This window comes from Lithobates pipiens, unplaced genomic scaffold (genome assembly GCF_037356315.1).
Source record: "Lithobates pipiens isolate NorthernLeopardFrog02 unplaced genomic scaffold, aLitPip1_a1.2 Scaffold_23, whole genome shotgun sequence".
In the NCBI taxonomy this organism is placed as follows: Eukaryota; Metazoa; Chordata; class Amphibia; order Anura; family Ranidae; genus Lithobates; species Lithobates pipiens.
Window position 1 is genome coordinate 66,123,320 of NW_027507785.1, and position 26,243 is coordinate 66,149,562.

The 26,243-nt window shown below is 44.3% G+C and overlaps 1 protein-coding gene across 1 annotated transcript in view; it reads left to right on the top strand.

The window, feature by feature from the left end:
• The window catches only part of CAMK1 (calcium/calmodulin dependent protein kinase I), a gene marked incomplete in the record, with an annotated part of 178,984 nt that extends 174,333 nt beyond the window's left edge, over positions 1–4,651 (top strand). Inside the window, 1 exon segment of the mRNA XM_077451792.1 lies at positions 1,956–4,651. Coding sequence (XP_077307918.1) covers positions 1,956–2,059 — 104 coding nt within the window.
• Between the last annotated feature and the right edge of the window lie 21,592 nt (positions 4,652–26,243).

Genomic DNA, 26,243 nt, shown 5'->3' on the forward strand with positions numbered 1-26,243 from the left:
TCTCAGCCGCTGGATTGCAAATTGCAGAATAACAAATGAATCTGATAAAGAGTGTGTCATACTTTGTGAGGGTGACACTATGGCTTTGTGAGCATCTTCCGTGGTCACTGAGCATAGTTCAAACTTGTTCCTATCGTACAGATATATGTAACAGATGAGTTTACACTATGCCTCTTGGGAACTGTTAGAAGCGCATTCTGTAGACAAAGCTGCCTCTCTTGTTCCATTAATTAAAAGATTAAATGCAATACTTGCTGCTCCCATACGTGGCCCAATATTCACAGTTGTAAAGGATAAGGGTAACTGTTTGACAATACCTTGATTTCTTTTGACTTTCCTTTTTAATAGATCATTTTTGCAACAAAAAAAAAAATGTATGCTGCTAGACCTATGCGGATAGTAAATGTACATTTCTCCACGTTTGCACACATGCCAAGTTGTCCAGCAACAGTAAATAAGGGATTGTGATAAAATAGAACACTGCCAGAGGCCATAATAAATTAACCACTTATAATACAACATTTTATGTAAATAGTGGTCTGTTGATGTGAACTTTGAACCCTCTACACCAGTGGTCTTCAAACAGCGGTCCGTGGGCCAGATGTGGCCCTTTGCCTTCCTTTATCTGGCCCTTGCGGCATTGTTCCTCGCACAGACCCCAATTATGGAAGTGGGGGGGGGGGGGCACAGTTTCCTCATGCACACCAATGATGATGGGGGGGGGGCGGGCGCACCGTTTCCTCCAACCGCATTTTCTAATCCCACTAGTCAGTCTAGCCCAGGCATTGTAAGACTCTGACATTCACAGACATAACTAGGCATTATGGGAATTGTAGTTTATCTGGAGGGCCATAGTTTGAGGACCCCTGGTCTAGCTCCTTTCAAGCGTCAAGGACAGTAAACTGGCCCTTTGTTCAGAAAGTTTGGAGACCCCTGCTCTAGACTAGCCTTTCATTAACTCTTATTCCACGGAGGAACCTTTGAAACATTTTCAGGAAATCCCCACTGTATGGGTGTGTACATATGCACACCAATGATGGGGTCGGTAAATCCTTGTTTGCCCTAGATTAGGGGCTTCCAATTTTTCTGAATAAAGGGCCAGTTTACCGTCTTTCAGACTTTAGGTGGGCAGACTATGGCCATTAAGAAGTAGAAAAGGGTCCTGCCTTCAGTGGGCTCAAACAATGCCCCATCTTTGGTGTCAGTGGAAAGCATTGTGCCCCATCGTTCATATTGGGCAGAATTGTGCACCTTCATTGGTGTCCGTAGGGGGGTTGGGGATTATACCCCATTGTTGGTATGAGTGAATGGAGTGCACCAAGGGCTGGATTAAAGGAAGCAAAGGGCCCCCAGGCCATAGTTTGGAGATCTTCATTGTCTCAAGCAATTATTCTCAGTGGTAATCATGGAATTAATAAACATGGCCAGAAAAACTGAGAATTGTAGCAACCCATTACACATGTGGTTAGTGTAGACTAATCAGTCGCTGCTCCATTTCCTCATGGAATTCCTGGCAACCTCTGGTGGAACTTTAGAGTATCACAGAACCTTGGATACTGTCACCAGATATGAAGAGCAGGCGTTTCAAGAAACCTGAATGCTCTACCACCTACATTAAAGAGAATTCTGTGATTTCCCTGAATTCAAGGAGATCCATTGTGCAAGTCAAGACTGGATCTTGTGTCTAGGAGGGACGCCCATTAAAATTATTGACCAAATTAAGGTTTGAGATGGAGAAGTCAGGCGCTGATTAAAATTTACATACTGAATAACTTTAATTTCAGGCCTCCTATGCAAAGCATGTGAACATTGATGCAGGGTCGCAGGCACCTTTTTGTAGGCTGTCTTCATGTCTGGTGATAGTTTAGAACTGAACATAGATTCAGTTAAGTTTCGCAGTATAGCTGTGTGATGATCTTTTAAATTTTTTTTTTTTCACTGTTTTTAAATTACAGGGTCCCTTTCAGACAACTGTCAAGACTGCTGTTCCCAAAAATCTCCTGAAAACAACTCTCTGACATACACCACCCATCACTGCCCCCAATCCAACCGGGTCTAGGAGTGATCGAGGTGCATCTGGGATACAGTGCCACAGGAAGTAAAGGAAGGCAGCCTAGTTGATTGTTCACCAGGGCTCACCAACTACCGAGGGCAAACCTTCAAGCAAGGACAGGCCTTACTTATCAAACCATGGGGGGGTGGGTGGGGGAGTGGGCAGAGTGGGCACTGGCAAGAGGCAGAATCAGGCCCATCTGTGCGTGATTGTTCGTGAGCGTGTGTGTTTGACGAGCAATTGCGGGCCTGATGGGAAGATGGAAATGTTTACAGATAATCAAAGGGCGTCCTTGTTGTTCTTTTTGTAAAATGTTGCCTGCACATGTACGTGGGTGTGGGAGTGTTTAATTTTCTTTCTGTATCAAGGTATAGACTCTCGCTGCTGTATAATTCGGCTTCCAGTAAAGACAATTTTTGATTATGCTAGGAAGAGGAAGATGTCTGGAAGGTCCAAAATGGCACCTAGCTGGTTCAAGGACACCAACGTTTTTGTAGCGGTGAAACACTAGGCGGGGTATCATCCATTTTTGTATGTGGTGGACTACGAAAGTGGTCTGAGAACAAGGGGCTTCTGCTTAATCTATCTTTGGAGGCTTTGACGTTGGTGAAAGTTTTACCTGTTCTTCCAGGCCTTGGGCGTGTTTTTAGGCTTTATTTTTGTTTTCTAATTTGGTGCAGGTGTCGATGTGCATTCTCTGCACATCGAAGTGAAGTTATGACAATGACCAATATTTCACAAGGAAATGCGCTCTTGTACTTATTGCAAGGACTTCTGGGTATTTCTACCATTTTAATGAGTTTTGTTTTGTGTCTAGTGATGATAAAATGCAAAATGTTCTATGTATCTCTTGGGAAGTTTGACACGTTTTATAGCGACAAATCTGCTGGGCCAACCAGTATTACTAAGTCAACCTTGTACGGGTCGATGTGATGGATAAGGGTTGAAATCTGTGACTGTATTTGGCTACAGATCAACATAAGAAACTTGGGTATCCAAAGGGACATCTTAAAGCATACCAATTTGCAGGTCGTCTTTGCTTTTTTTTTTTTTTTTCTCAGAACAGATAAAAATTCATACTTGACCATCAACTTTTTACCGAAAGGTGACTTAAACTCACTGATTTCTCAAAACGATTTAATTAAATGTATGCTTTGAATAACAGCTGTTCTAAGTGTGCTTATATTGGCTCTCAACCAAGCCACCAAATGAATGGTGTCAATAGTTGATCAGATGCGCAGTACCATGGCAACTGCAGCTCAAACAGAAGCTAAGAGGACAGCTTCCTTGGCTTTAAATGATAGGAGGGATGTAGTTCAGCTTTTAAAGCTTTTGTCTTTTTTGAGAGGCAGCCAAACCAGCCAGTTACAAAATTCTGCAGAAAATTGGATTATGTCAAATGCACCATGGAGTTGGTAGTCCTTGGGTAGCTTGCACCTGTTATAAGAAATAACTTGATCAACTCCTCTTTTGTTTAAAAAAAAAAAAAAAATCCTATTTCCTTTTTACTTCCTCCCATTTCGAAAAGGGCTGCCCAACATGTTACAACATTGATGGTGATCATGTGTCATGTGAATAAGAGCCAAGCAGCTAGAAAAGCAATAACCAGATCACATTAGTAGCAAGTGACCTTTCTGGGAGTGTTCTGTAAATTGGTCATTCTTGCAAAGGAAGTAACATTTTAAATTGATGGGGTTGTAAGGTAATTTTTAATAACCTTAAAGTCCAGCCAGGTGAGCCCCCTACCCAACCCTAATTGCTCCAGAAATTAAAAACAAAAACGTAATGCCCTAATCCAGTCATGTGACGGGCCAGGTTCTGAGTCTTCCTACTTCTTCACGGGCCCTTCAAGTGTATGAAGACTCGAAGGGTGGTGACAAGACCACTGGTTGGTGGAAGGCCCAGTCTTCATGAATGTGGTTTATTTCTTCTCGTGGAAGAGGTGCACAGAGGGTCAGAAAGGAGTGGGAGTCATTTATTGGGCTATAAATTAGAAAAAAAGTGGCTTGTTTTGGCATATATAAAATTTTGAAACATTTTAACAAAAGTGGAGTTTTTCTATAAAGTAAAACTAATATCTGGTTAGAAAATCTCCTGTGGTGGACAATTTTCTACGGTCTGGTGCTAAAGTTAAACAAGCCAAATCAGCATTGTCCTCCCCGAACTTAGACCAGTGGTGCGCTGCAAAAATAGTAACCCAAAATGTGCCAGTTCTCTGCCACCCCAAGTCTCAATTTTGCCATTATATTGAGTCCCTTTTAAAAGATCTTGATACCTGATCTAAACATTTCTTGCTGAAAGTTAGTCCTGTGAAGGGCACAAAAAATAAATAAATCCAATCTCGAATGCAGACCGTTGTCAAAAGTGCTTATTATCATAATTTTCCAAGTGAGGTCTGAAAGACGTCTCAATGTTCCGAGGCCACTCACACTTCAATGCAGTCGTCCAAGAAGCTGACTATTTCAATATGATTTGTCTATAACTAACTCAAGTAGGCATTTCTGATTGTCAATTAAATTGGAAAGCAGTTTGGGAAAGATTTCTCTCCCCTTCAATAAGAACATATCGTGCCGGATGTAATTAAATATTTTTACCAAATTGGAGCAAAATTGATTGTATGCATTTTATTGGAAGGTTAAGTGTGCGCTTGGGTCCCATAGGATCCCTTCTCTCTGTTTAATCATCTCAAAGGAATTTCTTCTAGGGATTTCGTTTTTTAGAGGTTTCCAAACTATACATTCCTTTTAGCCAAATGTAATTGCCAAATACTATTGTTACCTGTATAAATCACTAGCCCCCCCCCCCCCCCCACCCCGTGTCTCTGGGACCCACTGCAATCATGTGCTGTGCTGTGGCTTTAGTTATAATGGTGGAAATCAACTGTAAATTTCAATTGTAACTCGTACAAAAAAAACTGTGAAAATATTCCCAACTACACTTAGTGCCCGTTCACACAGGAGCGACTTGCAGTGCGACTCAGACGCGACCTGCACACAACTTCAGCGCCGACTTGCAAAATGACTTCTGTATAGAAGTCAATGCAAGTCAATGCAAGTCGCCTGAAGTCGCCCCAAAAATAGTACAGGAACCTTTTTCTAAGTCGGGGGCCACTTGAGTCGCTCCTATTAGAACAGTTCCATAGTACAGAACGGAGTGTGACTTGTCAGGCGGCTAAGTCGCCCGACAAGTCGCGGTAGTGTGAACGGGCACTTCAGTTCACACTACTGCGGGATTGAAATCAGCTCAACTCGCACAATTTCATACACTCATTTCAGTCGGACTTCGGGGGCGATTTCAGGGACATCTGTGCGGGTTGCTGTACAGATGTCTATTGAAATTGCACCCAAAGTTGCCAAAAGTCGGACTGAAACTACTTTTGGCAATTGATGCGGCGCCCCAAAGTTGGCATCGCACCGATTCGGATGGTGCCATTGCTGGGAATAGCTGCCCATTTGGCATGCGATTTGAGGCTTAAACTGATGATTTTTGTCAAATCTAAAATTGTGATTGTGTGGTCAGTTGCAGCTGAGTCTATATTTTTGTTGTCTTTTAAATCGACTTTTTTCAAGCTGGGAGATGCTTGCAGGGGGCAGTCTATGGCCAGCTTTAGACCCCTGACTGGGTTTAGAGGGTAGGATTGATGCTTGTAATAGCTAAAAATCACTCATTGGTATACATCAGGGGACTGTATCAAGGCTTTTTAGACCTAATGCCCATAGAAGTAAAGCCTTTTACTTTGCTTTAAGATAAAAAAATAAAAAAGTTTCAAACAGTTAAATTTACTACATGTGCTGGGAATGTAACTGTCACATTGGTTGTGCTCTCAACCAAACGTTCCAATAGCTGGTGTCATAACTGATCACATGTGCAGTTGTAGATTAAACAGAGGCACAGATGGCAGCTTCCTTGGCTGAAATCGATGGAAGGGTTTACTTCCACTTTTTAGATGTATATCAAATATGCAGGGGCGTAACTAGAGATCACAGGGCCCCATAGCAAAATGTTGTATGGGCCCCCCCCCCCCCCACCAAAAAAAAATGAACTAATGCTATTAAACAACAGACTACCACACCCATGTGGCACAGTACCCAGGCAACAGCTTATATAAATTTTGAACAACAAAGTATGCAGTATACTGTATGCAGCCCCTGAAGGGAACACATTGCTGACCTCCAGGCCTTTTAACCAATTTCTGTTCTGTTATATAAAATGAAATAGTTCAACTCACCATAATGCAAAATCAGTGGGATCCCTGAGCGTGTCACTTGCCATCATCGCCTGCCACCAGATGCAGATTGTAACTTGTCAAACGTTGCGGAATGTCACCTACCACATGTTGCGGATTGTCCACTTGCCACATCCCAGATTGTCACTTGCCAAGTCACCTGCCACACATTATGGATTGTCACTTGCCACATCCTGGATTGTCACTTGCCACACATTATGGATTGTCACTTGCCACGTCCTGGATTGTCACTTGCCACGTCACTTGCCACACATTATGGATTGTCACTTGCCACGTCCTGGATTGTCACTTGCCACACATTATGGATTGTCACTTGCCACACATTATGGATTGTCACTTGTCACATCACCTGCTACACATTGCGGATTGTCCACTTGCCACGTCGCCTGCCACCAGATGCAGATTGTCACTTGTCACACTTTGCAGAATGTCACCTGCCACATGTTGCGGATTGTCCACTTGCCACGTCCCGGATTGTCACTTGCCACGTTACCTGCCACACATTACGGATTGTCACTTGCCATGTCCTAGATTGTCACTTGCCACGTCTCGGGTTGTCACTTGCCACGTCACCTGCCACACATTACGGATTGTCACTTGCCATGTCACCTGCCACACATTACGGATTGTCACTTGTCTTGTCACGGATTTTCACTTGCCACGTCACCTGCCACATGTTACGGATTGTCACTTGCCACATCCAGGTTGTCACTTGCCACGTCACCTGCCACACATTACGGATTGTCACTTGCCACGTCCTAGATTGCCACACATTACAGATTGTCACTTACCACATCCTAGATTGTCACTTGCCACACATTATGGATTGTCACTTGCACGTCCCGGGTTGTCACTTGCCACGCCACCTGCCACACATTACGGATTGTCACTTGTCATGTCACGGATTTTCACTTGCCACGTCACCTGCCACATGTTACGGATTGTCACTTGCCACATCCAGGTTGTCCCTTGCCATGTCACCTGCCACACGTTACGGATTGTCACTTGCCACGTCCCTGGTTGTCACTTGCCACGTTGCCTGCCACACATTATGGATTGTCATTTGCCATGTCATGGATTTTCACTTGCCACATCACCTGCCACATGTTACGGATTGTCACTTGCCACATCCAGGTTGTCACTTGCCATGTCACCTGCCACACGTTACGGATTGTCACTTGCCACGTCCCGGGTTGTCACTTGCCACGTCGCCTGCCACACATTATGGATTGTCACTTGCTCTGCCACTTTCCTGCTGTGTCACAGAGTCAGGCAGCAGATTATCAGTCAGGCAGCAGAGAGATAATGTCATCTCTCTGCTTCCTGGCTGCCTGCACAGTGAGGGGGAACTGCACTACAGGGATGAGAGGGCAGCGAGAGATGATGTCATCTCTATGCTCCCCCGCCCGTCAGCTCCCTGATTGGCCAGCCCACTCATGCCCACTCTCATCTGCCTCCCAGTCCCACTATCACCCGCGGAGCCGCTCGCGGACCACCCGCGGAGCCGCTGACTACCCGCGGGCCGCCCGCGGACCACCCGCGGAGCCGCGGAGCCGCGGACCACCCGCGGACCACCCGCGGAGCCGCGGACCACCCGCGGAGCCGCGGACCACCCGCGGACAGCCCGCTCTCACCCGCTATCTCCCGCGGAGCCACGGAGCCTATCCTCACCGGGCCCCACTTGACTGCGGGCCCCATAGCGCCCGCATGTGTTGCTATGGCGGTAGTTCCGCCACTGCAAATATGCTAATCCTTACAGAGATTACTTTTTGGTAACTGCATGTCTATTGGCTTTGAAATATTAAAACATTATGGGGTGGATTTGCTAAAACTGGTGCAGCTGTGCAGACTAACCAGTGGGTTTCCAACTTCAACTTGTAAAATTAAGCTTTGCCAATAAATCTAAAAGCCAGGTTCACGTATGTGCGGCTGCGGTTTGCAGTCCGGGGTCTGATGCATTCCTGTTCACTGGTTCAGGTGTACATTATTTTTTTTGCCTAAATTTGCACCTAAATCTGACCAAAAAACGCACTGCAGCTGCCCGTGACATGTGTAAACGGGTTTAAAACGCAATTCGCACATATGTGAATCCAGCCCTAAAGCTGATTGGTTACTATGCAGAGTTGCACCATATTCTGTGTGCTACAATTTTAGTAACCCCCCCCCCCCACACACCCCCCCCCCCCCCCCGAGTGGCATTTGTGTACAGATATTTTTGTTTGGTGCAGAGAAGCAGTCGGGCTCGCTAAAAAGGGTTACACTGTTGCAGGTACTGTGGATCAGTTCTTGGAATCGCCTGTGATACTATTTTTCATGCTTGTTCCATTCGGCTGGCCATACATTATACAATTTTTTTTCTTTTAGTTTTACCAAAATTGTATAATATGAGGTCAAACCTAAACACTTTCAATTTGTAAGCAGTTAGGCAGGCCCCTTTCACTACAAAAAAATAAATTTTATAATGTATGGCCAGCCTAAGGTTGTCACGTCATGCCTTTAAACCCAAACACACATGAATTGCACAGGTTCTGAGGCTAAGTTAAGGCACCAAGTGAGTTTAACACCTTTAATCAGCCACAGAACCTGTGTAATTCATATGTGTTGGGGTTTAAAGGGATGAGGTGGCAACCCTAGGCCAGCCTAATGGAACAAGCATGAAAAATAGTGTTACAGGTGATTCCAAGAGCTCCATGTATGGCCAGCTTGCACCAGTGCAAAGAGTGCATACAGTGCAGTGATCTGTAATAGCCAATCAGCTGTCAGATTACTGTGTTCAGGTAAGTGCTGTATTGCCTTCTTAAAGGGACCTGTTATGCCGCATACACGCGAATGGACGTTTTGACAGACTAGGTCCAATGGTCTTCCCGGCGGACTTTCCAAATGAACGGACTTGGCCAGACACAATCGCACCAAAGTCTGCCTGATTCGTACATGATTACGTACGACCGGACTAGAAAAAGGAAGTTCATAGCCAGTAGCCAATAGCTGCCCTAGCGTCGGTTTTTGTCCGTCGGACTCGCATACACATGAACGGATTTCTCGATAGGAACTGGGTCTGGCGGCATTGCAGACAAACAATTTGAAACATTTTCTATTTCTAAAGTCTGTCAGATTTTTGGAGAGCAAAGGTCCGATGGAGCACACACACGATTGAATTGTCCGTATTCGTTCAGTCGTACCTTTGCTGTCAAAGTCCGATCATGTGTATGCGGCATTAGGTTAAACATTGCAATAAGAGGTATTATGCTCCACTTTCTGGTGACCCGTGTTTGTGAATTTCCCCCTTTCCAGTCTAGGTAAGCCTTTCGGCATTCTACACTTCTAGAAGTGCGGCCCCTGCCGCATGCCATGGGTTCCATCTTCTGACTCCTACATCAATGCTTAGTCCTGTAGTAATGCAGGGTTGGCGGATGAAACCATATTACTGCTTAGGGGATTATAAAAGCTTTTCTATTGCTGGGCGCCTTTATCTGCATCCTTTTTTATTTTTTTTTTTATTTTTTTTTAACCTGAAAGGTTCACTTTACAACAGAGGCTGGTACAAATAAATAAATAAGGGATGTAGACCTTGGATTAGCAGAAGCAGCCGTGCAAATCCTCTCCAGTGGCCAGCTGTGCATCCATATCTGCTGGCTTATACAGTAATACAGACACAGGTTTATTTTGCAGAGCTTATTGTTCTAAATTGCACACGGCTCACTGAGCAGGTGGGGGATTGGGAGCAGCAAGATTATGTAAATTGAGTTTTTTTTTTTTTTATTATTATTATTATTGCAAGATGGGCCAAAAAGTTGTGTTACAGACCCCTTTCACACGGGGGGACTCGATTCACATCCGCTCCCATATCTCCTGCTGAACAGAGCTGCTGAGTGACAGGTCCATGTCCGCTCAGTTTCTGCAGAGCAGACACGGATAGAGCCCACTTTGCTCTATGGGCGGCTGGCTGTAAACGGACTCCACTGTCCGTTTACATCCAACTACTTCCAATCTTATCTACCTAGACCAGTGATGGAGAACCTTGGCACCCCCAATGTTTTGGCACTACATTTCCCGTGATTCTCATACACACTGCAGTGTAGTTGAGCACCACGGGAAATGTAGTTCCAAAACATCTGGGGTGCCAAGGTTCGCCATCACTGACCTAGACAGAGGACGACGGATCCCCTTCCTTTTTGTTTTTAGCAGACCGGATTGGAGGTAGGTCATAAAAAAATGGACGGTCTGATCAGGTCCCTGATCAGATTGGTCATGTGACCATTGTTTAGAACTCCTCTTTACTGTCACACTTTCAAACACCCACTTTGTATGAGTGGGATTGTTGTATAGGAGATATTTTGGATTTTTCAGCCACGCGATCTTTGTCGATTTTAGATAAAGATAGCTTGTTTCTGATTGGTTTCTGCACTTTGCCCATCTTCATTGCCCTAGCTTGTAGAATAGCGCTCTTTGGGTCAAAACTGACATCATACACTTGGGTACTCCAGCTGGCAGAGTCCCCCCCCCCAAAGGATTAGCTGAGCCTTTTAGCAGTACATGCTGAATTGTGTTCACTCTCTGGGATGCAAAATGGGCATGTGTACCGGTATACTAACCGCTGTACCAGCCCTGTGTACATGCCAAGCTACATTCGCCTACCTCAGTGTACAGTACATGTGTGGGCATTTAGTAAAGCAGAGCTAAGAGCTGCGATGGGGTGACAAGTACATTCGTCCATTAAAATACTCTCCATGTTGTATTCTATGGCCCTGGAAGTTTAAATAAATCCCATTCTAGGATGGTGAGTCTTTGCTTTTATTTTTTTTTTTTTATAGCAGTGGTCCCTTAGGGCCAGTTCACACTAGATGGAGTTCAATGCAGTTCCATTTCTTCTGTACCAATACAGTCAGTTCTGGTCAGTTTATGCACCAGAAACTGACTGCATGATGTGAACTAGAGTCATTGGAATACATGGGAAAACATTCTGCATGCATTTTTAGTGCATAAAAAAGCCAACGGAACTGCGTCTGGTGTGAACTGGCCCTTAGACCTGGTTCATATATGTGCAGGGGACTGTTTTAGTGTGGTTTGTTTTTTTTTTTTTTTTTTTTTCCAAAGGAGTCCTGTGTGCTTTTGTCCACCGATTGAGGTGCAAACTTTTAAAGTGTTTGACACTTGAAATCGCACCTAAACCGGACAAAAATTCATACAGGACTCTTTAAAAATTCACTGCAGCTGGTCCGCATATATTGCCTCGTTTCCACTGAGTGGAACGGCTCGGGTCGGTACGGTTTGGAAGGGGTTAGAATGGTCCGGCCTATTCAGGTGAGCGTTTCCACTGCAAGCCGGTCCACCAGGGGCCATAGGGGTGGAGAAAAAAAATGCAGTGAGCATTGACGTTCTTTCTGCCCGCCAATCAGTGGAATGTATTGTGTGATGGCAGTAGCTCTGCCCTAACCTTACCATTTTTCTATGGCCCCACATTTGAAGCAGTATCATTAATGGTGCGGCATAGTTTGGTTGTATGGTCCGCTTTCATAATGGAAACACTCAAAATAGCGTACCGCTCTGTGGAAATGAGGCATGAGTGAACCAGCTCAGTAGAAATCCTGTTTCGGTCACATGTCATGCGAATCGGATGTGGGTCAAAACGCATTCAATTCACATATATATGAACCCAGGGGCTTAAGGAGACTCTCTGTGCTCAGACCCATTGTCCCTCATCTAAGCTTTCACTGCCAATGATTTTAGACTAAATGGTATATTCCATACAGAGATTGGCCCCTTGTACCTGGTGCGGAAAAATATACCTGTGAATGCAGTTGCACCGAGGCACATGGGCCCAGATTCAGCCTTTGCTGTAAATATGGACCGTAGTTTGTGCATTGTTTTTGTGAGCTTGTGCCCTTTCAAGCTAAATTATCATTTGAAAAAAATGTGGTAGGGGTAAAAACCTCTGGTAAGGTGATAGAACCTCCTGTGTTTTTATTGCTGTCTGTGTCCATATAAGTGAAATTTCTTCTTTCTTCTTCTTATCCATGTGACAGGAGAAGAATTATAGTAAATTCACACCATCGCAACAATGTGTTGATTCATTCTGAATGGCACGCCAGTGCACCTTCCTGGCAGATGTGCGTTGCAGTGGGCTACCAGATAAGCTCCATGCTCCTGGTTTTTTTGCACGTTAGCAGTCCATTTAGTTGCATGATTTGGCTTAACACAACCTATGATATAGTATTAAACCCTCTCTGTTTTTATAGCTTAGCACAATAAAATAAACATTGCCCAGTAAACAATTTTTTAAAATTCCTACCTCAGCACTTGCAGGCTGCAACTTTCAATGCTAATAACCTCTATTTTCTGAGTACTGCTTCCCTAAACTTTTCTTTTTTTCAAAGGAAAGAGTTGACCGTGGACGGCATAGTCTCCAGTCAGTCTGTTTAGACAACGGAGGGAGAGGAGCAGGGGAGTGCCTAACCATCCCTGGGCTATGGGGCTGTGTGTTTCAGTTGATGCACACAGTGTAGGGAGACACAGTTCTAGTCCCTGCATGCAAGGGTGGCTCCATAGGACACTGCAAGAGAGGATCTACCCTGAAACTGGAAACCTGGGGAAGTGGACGGGACACCAGCTTAAAACTGAATTTCAGGAATTCAACAACTTAACTCGGTGTACCTGCACTATTTGCAAAGATCAGTTAGGTGCTGGTCACCACTTGTGCAACTTGTCATGTGACTTTGGACACAAAGTCAAAAGCCTATTTTTCAATACAGCCCAGTTGGATCTATATGACTTGCAGTCAAAGTGAGTTTGAAAAGGTTCCTGGGTGACTTTGATGCAACTTCAGTGCCAGTGAGTGTAAAGTTCCATTAAAGTTGCACTGGAGCCTTATAGACAGACAGGTTTATTGTACTCCCTAATACAGTTTGGCTGTGAGAGGAGAGAAGCAAACAAAGCAGATATGCCTACCCCTCCCATCTGCTGTCCATTCACAGAAGCCTTTGTGTTTTGTGGAATGAGTTCACATAATACAAAGGCTTCTGTGAATGGACAGAAGGAAGGATGAGCATAGCAGTTCTAGCAATGGAGCTGAGACTACAGTAAGCAGTGTTGGGGCACTGGAAGTTATCTTCCTGGAGCGCAGTATACCCGTATAGAGAAGTCTACAGGACAGTAAGCACCTTGTTGGACTTAACTCATGGTATGCCAGCAGAGTTTAAAAAGTAGCTGAATTCCCTGAGTTCAGCTTTAAACTGGAACATCAGCAAAGATTAAAAAGAACCTGCATCCTCAGTAAGGGCTCTTTAACATGAGCGGACTCTGCCAGTGGATCCACCTGCTGAGCAGGGGGATGACAGGTCTGTGTCTGCTCTGCGCAGAGCCTGCTTTCCTCTATGGGCGGACGAATGTAAACGGACAGCCTGTCAGTTTTTTACATCCAGCTGTCATCACATCCGATTTGCCAGATGGATGGGGAAAGAGGCCTAAGTGATTCAATCAGCTGCTAATGGCTAATAAACTGAGGGCTTAATATCACTTTAATGCAAATATGCTAACCCACCACAAGGGTTGGTTAGACCCACCTCAAGTTTGTTTGTGTACCCACTGGGGAGGTTCACCCAATATGCCGTTATGGAGACCGAGCTAAAATCCTAAGTTTTCAAGCGGTCATGAGTCGGAGGTGAGGGGTAATCTTTTAATGAGGACAACGGTTTGGAATGGTAATTCCCCTCGCTTAGCAAAAATTTCCACTCCTTTCCTTTTGAGTCTCCAAGACAGGACACAGACAGCAACAAATAAACTGATAGGAGTTCCAATCTTCCTCCACTCCATCCCAAAAAAAAAAACAATGTTTTGGCTGTACATACATTTTAATCTCAGACAGCATTTAGAACTTGACAGAGTTTCTAACCCTTCCCTACACCATCTAAATAACTTTTGGTTGGAGTTTGGCTTTAATAAGCATCAAACTAATCTGGCTCAAGTTTGAGTTTTCTGCACGGAGGAACGTTCTGGCACGGCTGTCTATATCTTGGCAGGAAAACCCGACAGACAATCAGGAATCAGACGAAGAGTTGATGAGTCAATGTCGATTCTTCAGGACCAGTCGGGGCTGTTCACATGGCCTCACTGACTAAACCCATACGTGTCTATGACATGCGTTTCACCGCTAACCTGGCAAGCTTCTCTGGACTGTTCTGCCTGTCATGAACCATGCCATTTCATGATAAAAGCATGTTAAATGAGGATTTTTCTATAATAAAAAATATTAAAGTATATTTTATTGTTTTTATACTAAACCTATTGCTGCGAAGGAGCTCTGTTAGGCTTTTGCGGTGGTGTGGGTCATTGGTGGCAGCAAAAGGGTTATAATGGAAGTTTTCCTCGGTGATACTTATGTTTAGAACTTGCGTTCATTGTATTTGTATATACATGTATAAATGATGTTTTTTTTTCTGGAACCCGTGTCCTGTGACTTTTTTTCTTCCAAGTGTAAAGAGGAGAAGTTTGAATTTTATATTTCTGTGTTTCCATAAAAGTAAAGAATTGGCCAGGATAGAACTCTGGTAACGGCCACTGCAAAGGCCAGTGTAGAACTCGTGGAACTGCCATGGCAAAGGCCAGGGTAGAACTATGGGAACTGCCACTGCAGATTCAATCTGAGTGTCCGAGGTTACCTGAAGTCTGATAAATGCAGCACTGGAAACTGCCTGACTTGGTACACTGTCTCCCAAACGCTGAGTTTGCATAACTGTATCAAATAACAGAGCCCTCTTGTTAAAGCAAATCTATACCCAACAACAAATAGTTCCCAGAACACGGCACGCCCCATTACCCAGAAGACAACGCGAGGAGGAGAGAGGACCAAAGATCACCGCGGAGTAGGAAGAGGCAGATTAGGAAGACTGCCTAGCAACAGGGGCTTCTGGTAAGGTAAATAGCTGTTTGGTGTTCATAGATAATACATGCACATATACAGATAAAGAAAATGTGCATTTACTATTTTTTCTGGAGCCTGGAATGCATTGCACCCATGTTAAGCAGATCGCCGGTGCAATGTAGGGCTCCTGCAGACTGTCAGTGTTGCATGCACCTCTTACAGGCAGGCAGTTGCACAATGACAGGAAGAATCAACGAACTACCAGAGTGCTCAACAGCGCCCTAATAGTTCATTGAAAACTACAAGCTATCGGCCACAAAGGCTGTCGGTACTTGTAGTTCATTCATTCACAGAACTCTGTGAATCATTAATGCGACCATGAGGGCAGAGTCCAGCATCTTTTCAAATGGTGACAATGGGTGCGGGGCGAAGATCCCAGGCCCACTGTCACAGGGTTTTGGGGGGGGAGGGATGGGCTGCAGGAGCCGGAACATATTCCCAAAGGTGAACTTCTCCTTTTAATAGTGTATTTCTATGGTGAAATTAAACTTTAAAGGCTAGCCTCTAACTTTATGATAATGTTTCGGGCTCATGCACGCAGGACGTTTTTACAGCTGCTGTTAAGGGCAGTTGACTTTTTTTTTTTTTAACTGGAAAAACGCTAACGCTAAAAAAACGCAGGAAAGGACGTAAAAACACGGCTAAAGGCTTATAACATCCTGTATGCATAAGCCCGAAACATTATCATAAAGTTGGATGTTGGCATTAAAAGTGGAATTTCACCCTAGAAGTACTCTGTTCCTGCTCCTGCAGCCCAACTCTGACAGTGGGCCCAGGATCTTTGCCCTGCACCCATTGTCAGGATTTGAAAAGATGCAGGGCTCTACCCTCACGGCCACATCAATCATTCACAGGTCTCATTTGCACCATGGCAGATGGATGCTAAGGGTTCACTAGCTAACAAAAAAAAATGCTTTTACAGGCATTTGAGCTTTTATAAAAACTTGAAGAAGCTTGTGCTTTTTTGCAATTATTTTTATTTTTTTCAGATTATTCAAACTTTTTTTGAGCATAAATGTTTTTTCCTCGAAAAGCTCCTCTCAAAAAAATGTGGGTTTGGTGTTGATTTCTTTTCTGCCTGTAAGGGCTCATGCAAAAAAAAAAAAAACCTTCTTACGCAGGCATTTGAGCTTTTATTTCAGCTTGAAGAAGCTTGTACTTTTTTCTGGCACGTTTTTATTGAGCTTCGTTGAGCATGAGTCTAGGTCACATATATGCGATGCAGGAACTGAGATGCCAGCGCCGGTTCCCGCTCTTGCAGGCAGTTTACGCTGCCCTCTGCAAACTGCTTCGGATGTCAATACAAAGTTTACCGCAAATCGGTTTACAGATCGCAGTGTGAACTCGCACAGGAATCCGATCGCATGGGTGAGAACACCCATGCCATCTGATTCTACTGCGGGGGGGGGGAGAAAAAAAAAGTCCCTACGCTATTTTCCTGCGAATCCAGAGTGACTCAGCCAGAATTCGCATTGCACAGACATCACATGTGATTGGCACTGCAGTGTGGGTGCGAATCAGATGCGATGTCTGAGTTTGCACAAGTGTGAACCTGGGCTATGTGTGTGTGTTTGTTTTTTTTTTTTTTTTTTTTTTTTATTTATTTTTTTTATTTTTTTTTTTTCAAAAGCCCTCCCCTCAGCTCATTTTTTTTTCCTTTTTTTTTATATTTTTTTTTTTCCTCTTTTCAAGCATCTTTGAGCTTTTTCATGCTCTTACACGTGGGCATCTTTTCTGCTTGTAAGCTCTTCTTATAAAACGTGGTGGTGGTGGTGGCGGCGGCCGCCTGCCTGTAGGAGCCTATGTCTGTGAACTCCTGAAGAAGCTATAGTTTGCATGGACACATTGGGGTTGATTTACTAAAGGCAAATACACTTTGCAAGTGCAGTTGCTCCACAACTTAGTGAGGTAAAGCTTCGCTTTGCAAAAAATACCCAATTTTTTTTCTTGAAAGCGTCTGCTCATTTACTAAACTCTGGAGCAACTGCTGCTGCTTTGCAAAGTGCACAGTCTATTTGCCTTTAGTAAACAACCCCATTGGCTAACATGGAGGGGAGTTTTCAGGCAGGAAAAAAAAAAAGCTGAAAAGCCTTTCGGCGCCGCTTCTTTGAGATGCAGTATGCATGAGTCCTTAGATTTCAATGGAGCACAAGGGCAGTGATGTCACAGCACTTGTTGTATCCATTGATTACCCTCATAATTATATAGTAGGTCTGTACCTCTATACAGACCTGGGGCTGAAGGTGTAGGAGCCTGTGCATTGCACCCATGATCCATTGACTGCAATACCTTGTAGACTCCAATGTTCATTAATCAATGAACATTATTCTTTTTTTTTTTTTTTTTTTTCCAACATGGGAGAATTTTATTTTTTTTAAAAGGTGGACTAGTCCTTTTTAGGTGTCAAGCTTAAAGTAAAGGCACACCTCCCAACTTTTTGAGATGGGACGACGGACACCTATCGGCAAAAGTATGCAGGCATAGAACACACCCCCTTAAAGGAGAATTGTACAAAAAAAAAAAAACCAAGATGGGTAAACCCACAAGTGCCACTACTATTCCTTTAGACCCCTTTCACACTGGAGGTGTTTTTCAGGCACTAAAAATAGCGCATAAAAAATGCCTCCACTGCAGCCCTAGTGTGAAAACGCTTGAGTGCTTTCACATTGGGTGCGCTGTGCTGACAGGACGTTAAAAAAAAAAAGTCCTATAAGCAGCATTTTTGGGCTGGTGTATGCACCGCTCCTAAACCGCACCTGACCACTGAAATGAATGGGCAGGGCGCATTTAACCCTTTCTTTGGCTGCTAGCGGGGTTTAAAAGTGCCTCGCTAGCAGCCAAAGAGCACCAATAAAATGACGGTAAAGCGCCGCTAAAACTAGGAAGGGGGCTCTCTGGGGACCCTGAGGTGGAGGGGGGGCTCTCTGGGGACCCTGAGGTGGAGGGGGGACTCTCTGGGGACCCTGATGTGTGAGGGGGGGCCCTCTCTGGGGACCCTGATGTAAGTGGGGGGGCCTCTCTGGGGACCCTGATGTAGTGGGGGGCTCTCTGGGAACCCTGATGTGTGAGGGGGGGCCCTCTCTGGGGACCCTGATGTAGTAAGTGGGGGGGCCTCTCTGGGGACCCTGATGTAGTGGGGGGCTCTCTGGGGACCCTGATGTAATGATATATGTAATATAGAAAACACACACACACACACACACACACCCCCACCAACAACCCTGACCCTATAAAAGAAAGCTATGGTGTCCCTTTAACACTTTCTTTATGTAAGCCAAAAATGTCTTTCCATTGGTCAGATATAATATTCTGGCTAATGTGGTCCTAAAATATATTCCAATTAAAATGAATGATTAAGCCAGGCTGCTTCCTCTGGGTTGGTCCATCATCCCTGAACAATGAATGAGGATGGGACAGAGCACGCAGTCCAGGGATGAGTCTGAAAATCTTGCTGCGTTTGCACTGTAGTCGCTGGAAGCTCACCCCATCCCCCAGGAGCGAGCGCTAGGCTGCTTTCCCGCAGTGGAATAATATTAAAGAATTTCAGCGAGCCGAGGATTCTCAGAAAAGTCCCATCGTGTTTGCCAGCTTGGATCACCGAATCCCACTTTACAAGACCACCCCAAGGTTTGTGCTCTCCAAGTACAGGCTATGCCAGAAAACCAGGAACGATGCAACACTGAAATTAAAGGACAATTTCACTCTACAAAAAAAAAAGCCCACGGTCCTTACCAGCAAGGCGATCTTTAATGCAGGGCACAAGGGGCAGCTTCCCCCTGGGCCCAGCCATTGTGGGGTCCAAAACAGCTGCCCCTTGAGCCCACGCTGCCTGCAAATAGTTTGATAAGTAAATTTGGGTGGGCCCAAGAAAATGTTTGCCCAGGGTCCTAGCAATCTTAAAGACGGCCCTGCCTACCAGTTGCATTAATCTAGAACCCCAAGACTCCTTCCCCCAGGTGCCTACTTACCTCTACCTGTAGGTGGTAGACTCATTTAATACTTATATCTGTAGATGTCTTTCACTTTTCATTTAAGTGAAGATAGAGATAGATATATATATATATATATATTATATATATTTAATACAATTTGTACATATTTGTTTTATTAATTTGTATTTTCTGTTTCTATTGCACAACTAATGTCAAATTTATAGGTTACAGTATTTAATGAATTCTTATGTTCTTTCCTGAAGAAGGCTTACGGTGAAACATGTAGAAAACATGAATGTGATGACAGTAAATCATTATCAATATTAGGATGCCCTGCACACATCCATGGCCATGACTAGATTGTATGAACTGTTTTTATTGATGATGATTTAATAAAATTTGTATATATATTTTTTTACATTACATCTTATTGTCAATGATTTGCACCTTTAAAGTCCCATATCTCCTACTATTAATATTGATATCTTTTGGCCCAAAATCTCTGTCACTGGCCAGTGGCCACACCTTCACTATAATTCCTGACAGATTTCAAGTGGTTGGAAATCCTTCCTGGGTGGAAGAGAAGCGTCGGCGTCCCTCGGACTTCCTTCCGGGAAGTGACATGCAGACTGAAACTGCAGAGTTGAGTTTTCCCTTCTCCTGGACACCTAGATCAGCTGTTGTTTGGAGTGTCACATATCCTTCCGAGTGGGTGACCGACCTAAAGTCTAGGCTGGTGTACGTGTTGGGGGTTTTCGGTCTGCATTACCTACCTCCCGACCGTCTCAGATGAGGCTTTCCTGGGTATATCATCACAGCATCCAAGTGTTCCATCGAGGATTGGCTGCAGGCCCATTGCAACAGGACAGGCAAACCAAACAATTGCTTTGGGGTCCCAGCAGGGCAGACCCTTGCCACGTCGCTGCTTCATATAAGCTGCAGCCTGTAGCGTGTCCGAGCTCCTCTTCCTGTCTCCTGCAGTCCGCGTGGTACAGGAGATTCAGTTTCCTGTTCCCGGGCCAGATTGGCAGGAAGTGTATGCGCTGAGTGCTCACTTCCTTTCAGTCCAGCCAGCCAGGAATAGCAAACTGAATCTCCTGCCACGTGGTAGGGAGGGTGGGGTAAAAAGAATGGGGGGGGGGCAGTCATCAAGACCTGTTGCTCACAGCTTGATTAGACACTGTTGGATTTCCTTTGGATATTGCACTTTTTGGACTTATTTCATGGACTGTCTTAATATATGCTGGCACTAGTTATATACAGCATTTGCCACTGTGTTCACACGGATTACATTGCACTTTGCACCAGGATTTGCTGCTTTATTGTTGCCCATGCATGCGCTGTAGACAGTGGTGCCTGTCTTTTTTGCAAATATCTCCTAAACCGTGTAGGTTTAGGAGATATTTCATGGACCTACAGGTAAGCCTTAATCTAGGCTTACCTGTAGGCCAAAGTGGTCTGTAAGGGGTTAAAACTACTTTTAATAGCAGCGTGCCCCCTTACATCATGGTCCCCCATCAGAGTGCCCCCTTACGTAATATGTCCCCCATCAGAGTGCCCCCTTATGTAATATGTCCCCCATCAGTGACCCCTTACGTAATATTGCCATTTTTTCAATACTTATATTTTAGCACATTACTATAATTTAAAGAATATATACTGCAGACCCAACATTTCATTTTTCTGAGATTATGCAAAGAGGCACTCTGATGGGGACATATTACGTAAGGGGGGGACTCTGATGGGGACATATTACATATGTCCCCATCAGAGTGCCTCTTTACATAATCTCAGGAAAATGAAATGTTGGGTCTACAGTATATATTCTTTGATTATAGTAATGTGCTAAAATATAAGTATTGAAAAAAATGGCAATCAATAAAACGTACTCCATGGCTTGGAAAGGCGTAGTCCCCTGTCCTATATGGCAGTACCTTATATGTTCAGTAAGGGTTATACGTGTTCCAGATGTGTTCTGCTAGGCAAGTTTATTCAGTTTTGGAGAACAAGATGTAGGCGGTTGCTTGCTGACTCTGGATTTCTGGGGTTAATCGTGTCGTTGAGCCCTCCTAATGGGCCCAATGTGTGGAGGAGGAGAAATTTGTGATGGATTATGTTTTCAGATACCTGAATCCATTGTGTATTTGGAGAAGGTGCCCCCATCAGAGTATCCCTGGCACTCAGGCAAGAGCTGCATTGTTTTTCTTAACCAGTTCCAGAGCTTCAGTATAGAATTACATAGAGCGTGCTTCATTTTAAATGGGGGGGGGGGCACGAGTCTGTACTTTAGGCTCAAGTCATATGGGTTTATAGGCTGTGTAGGCATCATCAATGTTCCTAATGCATCTAAGCGTTTTGCAAAGTTTCTAAAAATACTTGCCTTGTTTTCTGCATTCAAGAAAAAGCCCAAATAAATGATGCACGGTTTAGGAAATATCCCCTGTCCCCTGCATGTGCCGATGACATCGGCACATGCGCACTAGAGCAAACTGATGCAATGGCACCTATGTGCCGCTGCATCAGTCTGTGTGCCATTACCAGCGGCTCCCGCGCACATGTGCGGGAGTGACCTCATCACGGCTCTGGCCAATCACAGTGCCCGAGCCGCGATACCCGGAAGTAACTCTTGGACGACATGTTGGCGGGCAGAGGGGGAGACTAGGATAGCTTTGGGTGCTTCAATCTGAGGTAAGTAATACATAACAAGCTAGTATGCTATGCATACTAGGCTCATTATGCTTTTGTCTTGCAGGTTATCTTTTTTTTTTTTTTTTTAAAGGGTTTACTTCCTCTTTAAAGTGGTTGTAAATCCCAGACCTGAAATATGTACAAAGCATATCCCTCTATAGCAGTGGTGGGGAACCTTGGCACTCCAGCTGTTTTGAAACTACATTTTCCATGATGTTCAACTACACTGCAAAGTGCCAAGGTTCACCATCACTGTTCTATAGTGTGTACTTGTCTCAGTCCAGAACCCTAATGCCCCGTGTACACACAATTGGAAATTCCGCCAGCAAAAGTCCGATAAGAGCTTTTGGTTGGAAAATACAAGTGTACGCTCAATCGGACTTTTGCTGGCACAATTCTCGTCAGCAAAAGATTGAGAGCAGGTTCTCTATTTTTTTGGTCGGAAAAAGTTCCTATTTGAAAATGCGTTAGTCTGTAGCAATTCCAAAAATTCCTTACCGTGCTCGGCAACAATTTGATGCATTCTCGGAAGCATTGAACTTAATTTTCTCGGCTTGTCATAGTGTTGGACATCACCGCGTTTTTTGGCGGTCAAAAGTTCTGAGAACTTTTGTGTTACCGTGTGTATGCAAGCCAAGCTTGAGCGGGCGCATACGCAGTACAATCGCAAAAAAATCAGGTGCGCATGCGCAGTACGATCACGAAAAAATCCGGCCCCCCCAGTGCGCAGTACGATCGGAAAAATCCGGCCACCAGTGCGCAGGCACATGCGCAGGACGATCGCGAAAAATAAGTACGGGGAGGAGCCGAGGATGAGAGAGGCGGACAGGAGGAGGGCAGAACCTCCGATCCGCCCTCCTGAGAGGTGGGGTTTGCTGTGCGTTCAGTGTCTGATACCCGGCGATCTGCTCCATAGAGGAGCCATTACCAAGAGCGCCTTCAGTACTACACAGACGGCTATATCAATAGTAATATATATTACTATACACCACCATTTACATACTATACCATTATATATAAATATACCATTTATATAGTACCATACACCCCATACTTTCCTGTTATATATATATATATATATATATATATATATATATATATATACACATACATATACACCCCTCATATATTACTACTATACATCCCCCATATATATATTTTTTATGCCCCCCCATGTGTGGTGGCCTTAGATAAACAGTTGCTGAAAACATGAGTCCTGAGAACATGAGTCCAAGCGACACCAGAACGCTCCCTATGCAGAGTTGTGATCAGGAGCTTTCCAATTATGTAACCGCTGTGACAGCCAATCACAGGGGTGACATGCCCGAGTGACCGCCACCGCCTCACAGCATTTAGAAGCTTTTGAAGAACTTGGGAGGCGGTGGGAAGGGGTTCATTTCATGCATACTATTTACACCCACATGTTGATTTGCATTTAGAGCTCAAGGAACCCTAAAATCCAGGCTGCTCTGATATAGCATGTATGATATGCAACCCGCTCCTGTGCTTGTCCTCCTGTTTCTTACTTTTAACCTATCACTGTGAAGGATGTTCTCACCAACCAATCATGAATTGTGGGAGGGAGCACTACAGAGCCAGCGCATATGGGAGCTTGTTATGTTGGTTTTTAGGTGTTTCAGGCTAAATACACTATGTTACCAAAAGTATTGGGACAACTGCCTTTACACGCACGTGAACTTTAATGGCATTCCAGTCTTAGTCTGTAGGGTTCAATATTCAGTTGGCCCACCCATTGCAGCTAGAGCCATCTTTAATATTGATTTGAGCCTGGGCAAACATTTTCTTGGGTGCCCCCACCCATGCAATTTTTGCTCTGCACTTCTGGAAGAATGGTCGAACATTCCCATAGACACACTCCTTAACCTTGTGGACAGCCTTCCCAGAAGAGTTGACGCTGTTATAGCTGCCAAGGGTGGACCAACTCTGGAACGCCATTAAAGTTAATGTGTGTAAAGGCAGACGTCCCAATACTTTTGGTAATAGAGTGTATGTCAATTTATTTTTTGCCATCCGTGCCCCATTGGGGATATTTACCTCCACTTCCTGTCCCATAGCCGAAACAGGAAGTGAGGAAATCACTAAAAATGAAGGGAATTCCTTGAGGACCCATAACTAGTGTCCCCACTGGAAGATTTCCCTTGTGGTACTTTTTCTAGGGACAACCCAAAATGTGGGGCTTTCTTTTACTTTCACGTTCGATGATAATGATTAATGGGGTAAATAGAGAGGGTGAATCTCCTAAACAGAGGCACAGACAGCAATAAAAACCTAATAGGTGTTCTTATGCCCCGCACACACGATCGGACTTTCTGACAACAAAACCGCTGAGTTTTGTTCGAAGGTTGTTGACTCCAACTTGCCTTGCATACACACGGTCACACAAACGTTGACCGACCAACATGTGTCGTACAAGACGTACAGCGAGCCGAGAAAAGAAGCTCTATAGGCATGTGATATCTCCATTACGAAGGCTACTTTTACAAGACCGAGCGCTTCAGCTCGCACTTGATTACGAGCATGCGTGAACTTTTGTGCGACGGACTTGTGTACACATGATCGGAAAAGTCCCACAACAAAATGTTGCCGGAAAATTTGAGATGCTGCTCACCAACAAGCTCACATCCAACATTTCCCATTGGAAAGTCCGATCGCGTCCTTCACCACTCTATCCAAAACAACAACAACAAAAAAGTTTTGCCTTTAGTTATACTTTCATATGAGAATTTTAAATCCAATAACATTTTTTTTTAAATATATCTACTTTTTATCTTTTTGAATAAATTCCCAAATATATTTTTTACTTTGCGAATCTAATTGCGGTCTCTGTACATTTCAAATTTTATTACCAGCTTACATAATTATTTTATTGATGAATGACTTATTTTTCCAATAAATATATATATTTTTTTTTTGATTGATGTTTGGCACATGCAGCGTAATACAGAAGGTTTATATAATCTGTTCTCACAGAGGTTCTCTTATGCGGACAAGTTTTCGTTTTCAGGACCCCTATAGCTGAGAATTTTTTTTTCCTCCTCTCCACATATGAAATTCCTTTAGATTATTACAGTATAAGAACATTAAGCCCCAGAATTCTTCTGCTACCGCACGTCCTAAAACCCAGGCTTTGGCAGACCATACCATACATAACACGGCTGCACTTCATTTTGTTTCTTTGAGAATCCTCCAAGCGGCTAAATTCAAACCATTGGAAGAAGAATAAACTGAGACCTTTCTTTCCTAAAATGTAAGGTTGGCAGTCAATTTTAATGAAGTTAAAATTTTATTGTGCAATAAGGGAAGATGCATGGATGTTGGTAAAGTGTGTCATGCACTTTACCAACATCCATGCATCTTCCCTTATTGCACAATAGAATTTTAACTTCATTATATTTATTAAAAAAGCTTTTTGTTTCCAGAAATCTTTATTTTTACTTTTGATTTATCCAGTTCAGCTCGAGCATTTTTTTTTTTTTTTAGCATACATGTAAAAATCTGAATTTTTGGCAATACAATTACTTAAACTATCACCTTTTTTCAGCATCAGCCTACACTGGGGATCTTAGTGCCCCAGCCAACACTGGGGATCATAGTGCCCAAAACCAGTTACACTGGGGGATCCTCAGGTCCAACATCAGCCTACACTGGGGATCTTAGTGCCCAACAATAGCCCACACTGGGGATCCTAGTGCCCAACATCAGCCAACACTGGGGATCTTAGGGCCCAACATCAGCCAACACTGGGGATCTTAGGGCCCAACATCAGCCAACACTGGGGATCATAGTGCCCAACACCAGTCACACTGAAGATCCTCAGGTCCAACATCAGCCTATACTGGGGATCTTAGTGCCCAACATCAGCCAACACGGAGGATCTTAATGTCCAACATCAGCCTACACTGGGGACCTTAGTGCCCAACATCAGCCCACATTGGGGATCTTAGTGTCTGACATCAGCCAACACTGGGGATCTTAGTGCCCAACATCAGCCGACACTGAGGATCTTAATGCCCAACATCAGCCTACACTGGGGACCTTAGTGCCCAACATCAGCCTACACTGGGGACCTTAGTGCCCAACATCAGCCCACACTGGGGATCTTAGTGTCTGACATCAGCCAACACTGGGGATCCTAGTGCCCAACATCAGCCAGGACTGGGGATCTTAGTACCCAACATCAGCCAAAACTAGGGATCTTAGTGCCCAACATCAGCCAACACTGGGGATTTTAGTGCCCAACATCAGCTGACACTGGGGATCTTGGTACTCACCACTAGCTGACACTGGGGTTCTTAGTGCTGACCATGACAGAAGCAGGAGCTGCAACAGCGAGAGTAAATTCCAGGGGATTTTGGGTCATCCTGATGTGGACCCTTGCATCTTGTT